This window comes from Alligator sinensis, unplaced genomic scaffold (assembly GCF_000455745.1).
Source record: "Alligator sinensis unplaced genomic scaffold, ASM45574v1 scaffold83_1, whole genome shotgun sequence".
Lineage (NCBI taxonomy): Eukaryota > Metazoa > Chordata > Crocodylia > Alligatoridae > Alligator > Alligator sinensis.
In genome coordinates, this window is record NW_005842043.1 from 2,356,766 (window position 1) to 2,368,405 (window position 11,640).

An 11,640-nucleotide genomic window follows, 5' to 3' on the forward strand; every position below is an offset into this window, starting at 1 on the left:
GGGCACCCGCGCCGGCACTGGGGCCCGGGCCAAGGGGACCTGTGGGCTCTGGAAACTCCGCCTCGCAAGTCCCTCGCCTTCAAGTGCCGGAGGCTGCACGGGAGTGGGGGCTGACCCCGTCCCTGCCCCTGTGCGACACTCCCTGCCCCTACGCCTGACCCCGGCAGTGGCACTTCTCCTGTTCTTATGGTTTTATCACTTGTAGTCATTTTCCTCTGGTTTTTCAGGGCCAAGGGGACCTGTGGGCTCTGGAAACTCCGCCTCGCAAGTCCCTCGCCTTCAAGTGCCGGAGGCTGCACGGGAGTGGGGGCTGACCCCGTCCCTGCCCCTGTGCGACACTCCCTGCCCCTACGCCTGACCCCGGCAGTGGCACTTCTCCTGTTCTTATGGTTTTATCACTTGTAGTCATTTTCCTCTGGTTTTTCAGGTCCGCCCCTGACACCAGCTCATGGTTGGGCCTCCAGCACCTTGGCACCAGGCAGAAACATGCTCCAGCCAGCCTGGGATGAGACACCAAAGGTCTCAGAAACCCAGCACTCAGGCGAGAGCAGCTTTACAGCTCTTTCTTCTTCTTCCGTCCAAACCTTGGAAGATACAGGGACGCGCATGTACATCTTAGTCGTCACTGATTTTACATTGGCAAGAATCACACCCAGTGCACTCTGCTGTTCAGCGTCTGCTCCCTGCCAGTGTGGGACACAGGAGACTGGGCAAGGTGGGCCTGTGGTCTGACCTGGTAAACGCCTGGGTTCTACTGCGGCCTCATTTCAAAGCAGTGTCTTCTGTTCCAATTAAAATACATAGACTACTTCTAATATTTTCCGAGAATGAAAGAGAAAAAGTGTGTATTTATTTGAGTGCTGTCACCAGCTGTTTACACAAATCACAGAAAGGTTGTGTTTCCTTGGATGAATGCCTAGACTAGAAGGAATCCATACATTTTGTTATCATAAAATACTTCAACTATTTTTAATATGTTCCCCTTCAGTGTCATAGATGATTGGAAAATGAGAGCGATGCTATAGGAGGATGTCGTGTAAAGATTACCTTGACGTGAGTTTGGGTTGACTACAGAAGTCTCAAGTAGTGAAGCTAACAGTGAGTTATTTTTTTTCCCAGTCAAATACCAATCAGACCTTTATACCATACCACTCAGTCATAATTTTTGCACATCCCATAAATCATTCTCAGGAAGCTATTGAATAAATATTTCAGGCTGTTTGCGGGTACTGTTGTTTACACTGTTGGACTAGCAAGAGCAAGCTGCTTTAGTCAGACAGCTGGTCAGACTACTGTAAATAATTGAGTCCTTTGTTCTTTTTCTGAGTCTTTCATGAACCAGTTCTAGTTTTTGTAAATGACATTAAGTATTTGCTAAATATTTGAGATAAAGTCTCTTCAGTGTAAAGGCCATTTGTTACTCAAACAATTCAAGATTTGCTGCCTGTAATTTGTAGTGAGTGACTGATTATGTAGGTCACATAACATTGTCTACTTTCTGATTATGTATGATTATATTCAGTTTGTTAATTATCAGTTATAAACTGAGGAATATACATGTTTGTGCAATAATGGGTCAATTTCCCCTACCTGTAAACCAGGTATCCAAATTACCTGAGGCATTGAACAATCTGATAGGTTTTTTTCTTTGCTTTTTGCAATTATTAGGCCACCTGACTAGTCTATGGCTTTCCTTTCTGTCCAGCTTCATGCTCTGGGCTGCTTCTCACAATTCCTCTGCACTAATTACTGAATAGCTTTAAAACAAATGTATAGATATAATCAATTATATGCAGCAGCAAAGACTGGGCACTGGCTTTTTCCTTTAAGTCACCCGTAACTCCTATTTAATTAACTCCAGGAACTGGTTAAAAAAATTTCTAGGAAGCCATCCCATTGGCCATACCATTGAGCAGAAATGCCATTGAGAAGAAATATGGGTGTATTTGCTCAAAGACAAATACACCCATATAAAAGGAAAGCTCTTTTGCAAATATTCTTGTGGAGAAACCACACATTTTCTGTGAATGTTGATAAATAGTAATTAAAAGTACAAGTCTGAATACATTAAACACTGGACTTCAAATGAACGGTCAACAGATCTTTGTTATTTAACCAGTTTTATTATTGTGAGGTCAAGCATAGAAGCACTGGAAGGAGAAAAAAATACAATGAATAAATGCTAGAAAATTACCTAAAATCACTTTTAACGTGAATAAGTTTAAAGGTCAAATAAAGTGGGTTCTACTGTGGCCTCATTTCAAAGCAGGGGTTCTGTCTTTTCCAATGCTAATGACACCCACCAATTTTCACTTGCAAGGTATTTGAGCTGGAACTGAATACTGAGCCTGGAGTGAGTGTAACTTGGGGAAAGTACTTCCACACCTGGATGAAAGGCAGAGAATCTCTTCCAGTACATCATTTTTAAAACAAAATGAAGTGTAAAGTATGCAAAGCTCCCAGGAATTCAGTATCCTAGAAGTCCTCATGTGCTTGTATAATATCACTTTAAAGCCTTGCTCTAGTTGGGGCTTTCATGCACTGGATAATGATAGGAACTGTTGAAGCTGGCAGAGTGTGAGACACTCAAAGGCATATAATAAATGCAAGTTATCACATTTCCATGATGAATCTAAGTATTAAATGCATGTAGATTTACCTGAAAATTATCTACTAAATTAATTGTAATTGAAAGCTGCTGTAATTAAACACTCGTGATAAGTAGACACCGATAAATAGGACACAGGAGGTTTCTACAGGTTCCTCCTTGGTTTTTATACTCTTCCCATGAATGCATCAGCCTATTATGGAACCAGAATTTACAGTCTAGCAAGCTATGGATATAAACTGTCCTGGATGTAGCATTCGTGTTAGTAAATCATCCTACATTTCATTCACAAGCATCTAGGATTATCAAAGCATTATCCCCTGGCTTACAAAGAACTGTTTCTTAATGAAGCAGCAATATTGCTTCCTAGCAGGGTCAAACCAGACCTGTTTAATATTTTGTTAATTTTCATGCAAAAAAGCATAAAAGCAACAGCATATCTTTCCTTAAGATCAGTTGCCTAAGTTTACAAAGGGTTTCCTCCTATGGGCAAAATGCAGTACAAAATCTACTCTACTATACTTAAGCAGCCTCTTCAAACATAAAAAATTTAGAAACTGTGTCTGTTTGAAGTTCATACAAATTCTACATTAAAAGAGTAATAATATAGTTGGAAAAGCTTGTGGATTAGGTTTGGGGAGTGAGATTGTACATCTCCTCAGCTGAGATGCCAAACTGAGGTTAATCTGTCTCTAAGAAGCTATAGGCCAGATTCTCTCTGAGAAATCCAGCCCCTTTGCACTCCATGCAACCCCCACTGTGGGTGACACGCCAGAGTGAAGATGCAGCAGGACTGGAGTGCAGTGCACTCTGGAAATCCCTAGCTGATATCACTCCCAACACCATAAACTAGAGCATCCCCCAACTGCTTTCATCTATGTTATAGTGAGGCCAGAGTAGAAGCAGCCCCATATGTAGGTACTGCAACCAGTCACAAGCCGTCCTTGCACAAGTCATCCTTATGACCCAATGCTGTGTACAATAAAAATTGGACAGAGCAGTGACTCTAGCCCTGTCTATTGAAATAAAACTTATTTTTTACTATTACCCAACAAATATTTTAATAAGATTAGTTGTTGTTTACAGCAAATATGTTAATAATTAAGATTCAAAGAATCCACAACTTTTTTTTTACATAAGATCATGCTTTTTATTGAAACCAACAAACTTCAGAGACCTCAGAAGTACATTAATTGTATAAAAAGGTATCTCTCAGTACAAATATTTGCAAGCAATTAACTTGTGTGCAGAAAACAGAAAACCTACCTATGTGTTGCCTTCATTATGCTGTGCAATTTTGCATCCTAACCGAGACAATGGAAATAATTCTTTTTAGCATTATTTTAGGAACCCATAGAACTTTCTTTGAAAGATTGCTATGATGAGCACTTCTTTTTCCAATAGTATTTTGTATAATCCACAAAAGCTAAGTAGTTAGCGACTAAACTGGAAACACCCATCTAAGACCTCTGGTAGCCATCTGCTCTGCTGTGTTTTCATTTGGTTCCATGTGTGTATTAATGAAATGATTGCATCAAATTATATCTTTTATTCATAAAATCATCTAGGTCATCTGCTTCCACTTACATTTACTCTTGCATGAAATGAATATATTGCATGATATGAATATTTGGGTACACTGCCTGCCTGCTTATGAAAACTCAGTATTGTTAGTCCATATTAAGAGAAATCTTTCTGTGTTTTTCCTTCAGTCAAAGTTCTTTTAGGGACACTAGCTGCACCTTTTTTCATCTACAATTTTCAAGTGAACGGCACCAAATGACAGGAGTAAAGGCCTCTACCCTCAGTACAGTGCCAATACAAGCTTTCCCTTCCATTACCTTGCCATTTTTTCCCCTCAATGAAAGGCAGTTCCTTCTCCATGCCTAGTCAACACCTGGCCACCACTGAAACCAGACACAATACTCCAATGGTTATATTTGTGATAAAAATGGCATATAAACTGTATTTTCACATGTATTAAATCACACTGCATGAATTCCATAAGGGGTTAAGGTCACAACACTGAGGATTTTACGCTGGTCTAGATGGAGAGATAACATTGTCCAGAGTACCCCCCAAGCCTCAGCCCATGTTAAGTCCACTTACTACATTTGCAGCTGAAAATTGTTATAAGTCAGCAGTCTTATGGCAAATCAAATAGTGTTCTAGGTGATAAAAGTAAAAAAAAAAGTTTTTATGGATATTAAATTAGGTTTTTAAATAACTTTACTTTCCCTGTGTTCCCATCTCTACACATTTATTAATGTGCTTTAACTATTCGCACCTAAATTTGATACCTGCAAAGCCTAAATTTGCCATTTTTAATGTGCATTAGTGATGCACATGTGTAGATGTACAATGCTTAACACTCATTAACTTAAGCTAATGTGCATTAAAGCCTCACATGTAGATGAGCCCATCATCTATCAAGTGAATTTAATAGCTGAAAAACGCATGGAAAATATAGATTTTAAATGAATAACCAGAGAAATATCTAAATGTGAGCATCTACTGGAAACATAATTGTAAAGGTTACACTATTCTAGTTAGGGAAGATACCATGTCCTCTACACCCAAGTCAGATACAGGGAGATACAAGGAACTATTCACAAATAAGCTACAGGCCCAGGGTTTTCCTCAGAAATTGTTTGACAAATTAGTCTGAATAACAGTTTGATTTCCTTTATACATCACTAATGACTGTGCTATCTGAGCATTTCCCAGTGTAGTGCAAGTAAACCATGATCTGATTACAGACAAACTGCAGTAATTAAGAGATAACAGTCATTGGATAAATGGGCTGTGACTTATTTGGCTATTCTTGAAGCAAGCTACAGTCTGTAACCTAAAAATCTGAGGCTGGTCACAGCTCACATCCTCAGTTGAAGTAAACTGGTACCTTTTCAGTGGGCACATCTACACAAGATGCTACTGTGCACTCATTACTTCCCATTTATTTAGTACTTGTATTAGCAAGTACTAAATAAATGCGCAGTAATCAGAGATACTGTACAGTAGCACTGGCAAATGTATTTTAGGTGACGCTACGGTGCAGTAGCCTAATAATACTGTGCAGTAGCATATTAGCACTGTCTGTGCTGTGACACACTACTGTGCAGTATGTTTTGGCTACTGTGCAGTCAGTGTAGACATGCCCAGTGACTGCAGTGGAGTTGAATCTATTTTCTTATCTGGCACCAGAAACATGTGAGAGTTGTTTTTTAAACAAATCTAGCTTGGGTTCCAGTTACATCCCATATTAATATTCCTTATTCATTAAAGCATGAATATCTTTTGAAATATTTGGACAAAAATGGCCATCTTATAGTATATACACCTTTACATTACTACTACACCAAGTTGTGTGCGCCAAGTAACATGCATTGTAATAACAGCATATCCTCAAAATGCAAGTTTTTTCTAATGAAAAATTGGCTGCCTCCTTGCAAGCTAAAAACATGGGGTTTTGGGGTGATATCTTTTATTGTACTAATTGTATAGTTGAAAGCAATGTTAGATAAGCTTTTGGTCTAATAAAAGATATCAGATTCACCCAAGGAACTTTGTCTGCCAGATAAGCTCTTGAGCTGAAGAAGCTCGAAAGCTTATATATTCTCTTTCCCAAGTACAGTTAGTCCAATAAAAGATACCCCCCCCCACCGCCGCAAAAAAAAAAACCCAACCCTTATTTCTTGAATATTTCCTGGACCATCACAGCTGTAATAATATTCCATCCTTGTCTGTTTTAAGAGCTTGTTCAAAACAAATGCAGCACTATGTGACTGTCTAGATGCATTATGGGTATGGCATTGACTAATGCCAATGCCAGGCCTTAAATTCAATGAGGTCTAACTATGGCAATCCTTACGTTCCTATTTTCTTTTCTCTTGTGACTCAAAGAATTAGTAACCCTAATGGAGCAGACTGTATTAGAATCCTGGGCCTACTAAAGTCAACGACACAACAAACATTGTTAAAGTCTCACTGGCTTCAGTGAGGTCAAGATTTGAAATCTCTTAGAATCTGAGCTGTGTATTTTAAAATCTCTAGTGGCCAAATAAACAGATAAGAAAGCTAGTGAATGCTACAGAAGAACTTGCATAGTAGAAAATAAGGGTAAATAGTGAGGAAAGAGCTCTGTGTCTTTGAACTTAAGCTTTTGTCTTCTCTCATAAGCTTCTTGTACTCAGTAGGAGAAAGGACAATTATTTATGAGAAGCCTTTCTGCAATATTTCAATATAAATTCAGTCACATGAAATGTTTCTTTTAGACAAAGTGCTTTGCTTTGACCTGTCTGCATTTGTCTCATTCAAATGCTGAATCCCTACATGCTCCCAGCTGCTTTTGATTTAGCAACAAGATTTATGGCAGAATTACTTTCCTTTGTTTTGATTGTTATACCACCATATGCCTTCAGTATTTCTGGTGCCCCTTACCCTCACTCCCCATCTCACCAGTCTCAGATGAGAATTCACATTATATTAAAGCAGTCCTACTGAAGACATGCTGAAGCAATCCACTGAAATAACTAGGGCAGTGCAGTGATTGATTTGAAAGTAAACTATTTTAGTGAACTGGAGTGAAAAGCTGAAGCACTGTGAAAAACGCTGTTGTTATTTTTTTCTTTTTTTTAACATCTTTTTGCTGTTCAAGAATTCTGCAGCTAAAATGTGAAAGGGAGAAAAATGATTATTTATATATAGAGATGTGTGTATACACAAAATGGGTTATTTGTAGTATGGAGCAGTCCTATAACATGTAAAAGTTAGAATTTTTTTTTCAATCATGCTATGTTTAACAGAAACTTCTCTCCCTACTATAAAGTTCTAGTGGAAGATCTGAAGAACCTAAACAGAAAGGATATTATTAAATTCTATAAAATTTTAGAGTAAGTTCCAAAGTGATGATTCTCAATCAGGATGCCACAGCACATAATTCACAAAATAAACTCAGAGATTTCAAATACTGATCCATAAGTTCAAAAACATGCTGTCCTGTTGTGCTCTTTCTGAGTTCTTTTTAACAAAATAATTGCTCTATTATGTTTGTGTAGTCAAAAGCAAGTGAAAACTAAGAGTTGGCATTTTCTCAGGAGTGTCTTGATTCTAAAAAAAGGTTGAAAACCACTATTTTAGAGAATGAAATTACTAGAATGCTTAGTGTCTGTGTGGATGGAGGAAGAGGCAAGAAGTAGATTAGTCAGGAAAGTAGCAAAAGGGATGTGGGCAAGGCAAAGGTAATGTGCATGTATCAGCCCCTTGCCTAAAGTTGTGTCACCTTTCTATGTACCCCAACATGCTCAATTGTTAGGCAAGCTGGACTCAACTACTAGCTAGAGAAACTCTAGCAGTATGACATTATTGGAGCTGTAGCAGAAGGTAGTGCAAAAAGTCCTAACCTGTTATGAATCCTGTGGGATCTAACTCTAGCGTGGTCCACTGGGGGTTAGAGACAAAAAAGCCGTTTTTCTTTAATGAAACAATTGGGGAGAAAGTATTGGAAAGAGAACATCAGAGATTTCTTACCTGTTAGTCCCACCCTTGAGTTTCCCCACAGCAGAGAGATGGAGTCTTGCTTTTAATTAATTGACAGATTTTTATAAAAAATACTGTTAGACCCTGACTCCATGCGGCACCCGACGACTAGGGAGACGACGATTCAATTGCCCATGGTTCCTGTTACTCATTAGCCAGAGCAAGCAGGGAGCAAACACCAGCACACATTGCTCACTACAGCTTTATTCAGAATGGAGACAGCTTTGGGCCAGGTCCCCAAAAACACAGGGACCTGCAGTGAACAGTAGTTTTTTCCCACATTTATACACTTTGGTTTATACTCATTAACATTTACTCCACCTCCGTCCCTCCTTCTGTTCCACCCATTTCTCCTCCCATCTCAAGCTCCACCTCTGTTTGCTGTATGCTTCATTAGCATCGAATTGCCTATGCATTTTACTCATTTACATGTCTTTTTCCTATGAGCGCATGGCTAAGACCTTGACTTCTTTTCTTCAGTCAATGGCCAGACTTTGACTAAAACCTGGAAGCTTCTGGAGGCTTCTTCACCAATCACCATGCACCTTTTTGCATATGTTCATCTCGGAATCTATTACCAAGTACGTGTTGTTTTCCACATTCTAGTCTGTTTTTTAGTCTCAGGTTGTACCATCTTCCACATTTCTAAAACGTCACCTCATTCACAGCACACAGACTCACACAGAATCACTTGCTGCTTTTTCCCAGAAAATGGTTAACACAATTAAGATGGTTACTTAACATAAGCAAATGGCTGGCTTAGATATCATTCTGCCTTGTGGTTAGCAGCTTTGCTAGGCCATAGGTCATGCCTTTATTCAGTTGCAAATCCAGTGCTCCCCAAGATACAAATATTGTCACCCCAACAAATACCAATTAGTTTAAACTACATTTTTAATTGCCCTTATAGTGAGTCTCCCTAAGAATAGGGAACTTTAAATCTATGAGGAGTATTCTGCCTCAGTTATACTGGTGTAAGTTTATATAAAGTTACTCTGGATTTAAAGCCTGATGGAAAGCCACTGAAATAAACAGGAATCATTCAGTTCACTTCAGGGACTCAGACCAATGGATATGAAGGGAAAATGTGGTCCTTAACTTGGTTTCTTAAAAACAGAACCATACAGATGTCCCAGAAGGTGCACTGGCACACCCCAGTCAAAAGCCCTCGCCTTGTCTGCAACTAACACCTAATAGGTCTGAGGAAGGCTTAAAACAAACAAAAAACAACCTCAAACCTCTGATACATGTAAAAGGAGAAGGGGAAGAAATTCCCTCTTGGCCCCATGGGGCAACCAGCAAAACTCAGAAACAGGAAAAATACCCATAGTAGAGCATAAAAATAGCTACTCCTGAATATTATGAGTAATATCATCCTGAACCAATGCCTGTCCAATCCTTTCTTGAACACCTGTGATGATGAAGATTTAACAAGTTCCCTAGGAAATCTATTCCATTGCCTCACTGTTCTAAAAGTGACAATTTTTTTCCTGATATCCAATTTAAGCCTATTTTTTTCTGCAGCTTCAAGCTATTGGTCTATGTCCTACTACTCAGCAAGAGATAAAAGGTGTTTTCCCTACTGTTTATGGCAGCCCTTCAGGTATTTGAAGACTGCTATCTTCTGTAAAGCGTATCATTGTCTCTTAAGTGCCTTTTCTGCCAGCTGAACATCCCTATTTCCTTCAGCCTCTCCCTAATGACTTGCCTTCCCAAGCCCCTTATTATTTTTGTCACCTGCCTTTGAATCCTCTATTGTGAGTCCTGTACACAATACTGTAAATGAGGCCTAACCAGTGCCAAGATGAGAGGCACCATCACCTCCAGTGTCTTGCACTTAATGCTTCTGTTGGTGCATCCTAAAAGGGCATTTGCCTTTTGTGCATCTGCATCACACTGTGGACTCATATGGAGTTTGTGATCTGCCAAGACTCCCAGATCCTTCTCTGTAGTGCTGTCATCCAGCTGCATATCACCCATTTTGTATTTGTGGCATTTTTTTTATTATTCTTCCCACAATGTAGCACTGTGCATTTGTCAGCACTGAATTTAATTCTGCTAGCTCCAGCCCAGCTTTCCAATCTGCCAGAATCGCTTTGAATTGTGCTCCCATCCTCCAATGTCTTTGCAGTCCTTCCCAGTTTTGTGTCATCTGCAGACTTGCTCAAGAAGCTCTCTATGTCAGCATCCAAATCATAAATAAACAGGTTGAATAGCACTGGCCTCAGGACAGACCCCTGTGGGACTACACTCAAAACCTCCTGCCCTTCTGACATGGTTCCAGTGGATTGCAAATGGACTTCCTTAGGATATGCTCCAGTAACTTAAAATTATGCTAGATGCCAAAATGATAACCCTTGAGGCAGAAGAATATCATTGAAACTGCTGATTCATAAAACCTAAAAAGTTTAATGAAAACATCTTGAATTCAGCAAACTTTTGTAAATTTACTGACACAGTCCCTCACATGGTGGGTCTGTTCCAGAGTCATGGACATTGTGATCTACAGCAGCTGCTGAGTTAAACTGGCATCTTTGTCACTTTAATCACTGCTAGTAGAAGTCAGCTCCTGGAGAATATACTTCAGAGCCAAAATGAAAACGTTTCATCATTCAGCAAATTTTGAATTATTGAAAGTTGGCAAACCTTACATTCCTATTTTCTCCCCATCTTGTGACTTAAAGGGAGCAATGAAATTTCCCATAAAAGACAAACCACAAGTTTCATCCAGCTCTAATGATATTTTAACTTCATATATTCCCCAGAAACTGTACTCCCTTGTCTGGATTTGGTGATAAGCTTTATCTTATGAAATATTATGATGCCAAAAATTAAACAGAAGCACAAGCATTTCTAAATGTACCACTTGAACATTTGAAATAGACAAGAAAGAACCAAGTAAGAAAGATTTTAAAATTAAGTGCTATATGCTTATGCTACACTATACTATACTATACTATACTATACTATATGCTTATGCTACACATAAGCATATAGAAATGTGCATGATAGATTTGTGTGTTTTTCTTTAAGGAAATCAGCTTATGCACGATGTTGCCATGGCAGTGGAAGTTACACTTTATTTTTCTAGATAGCAGAGAAACCCACGTAATTTCACACATAGGTCACAGTTGCTCCAGGGCTCCACTGATTTACACACATCCTATGCAAATTTGTCCTCGTTTTTTTAGCTAAGTGCTTATTTTACATTTTTTATTTAGAAATTCCTCTTTGAATCTGGTTGTGAGCCCTTCCATCACATTTCTTGGTAACAAACTGGTGACTACCTTTTCTATGAAGAATGTGGCTGAACTGGAGATGGTTCACAGGGGGAAAAAATCCATGGACCTGGTAAATGCCTGTTTCATACCTCACTTACATTAATTGAACTGAACCTTAAAATGTTGAAAAACAGACAAGTTATAGTAAAAATAGTGCATTATATTCATACCAATGAAACATTATCAATATAGTCATAGTATGAATCTGAAAGA

At 39.0% G+C, this 11,640-nt stretch overlaps 1 protein-coding gene across 1 annotated transcript in view; it reads right to left on the minus strand.

Annotated features, from left to right (window-relative positions):
* GJD2 (gap junction protein delta 2) overlaps positions 1-4,457 on the minus strand; it is a 6,190-nt gene extending 1,733 nt beyond the window's left edge. Inside the window, exon 1 of the mRNA XM_006022734.1 lies at positions 4,450-4,457. Within this exon, the coding sequence (XP_006022796.1) occupies positions 4,450-4,457 (8 nt within the window). The remainder of the gene's footprint in view (positions 1-4,449) is intronic.
* Positions 4,458-11,640: the final 7,183 nt, after the last annotated feature.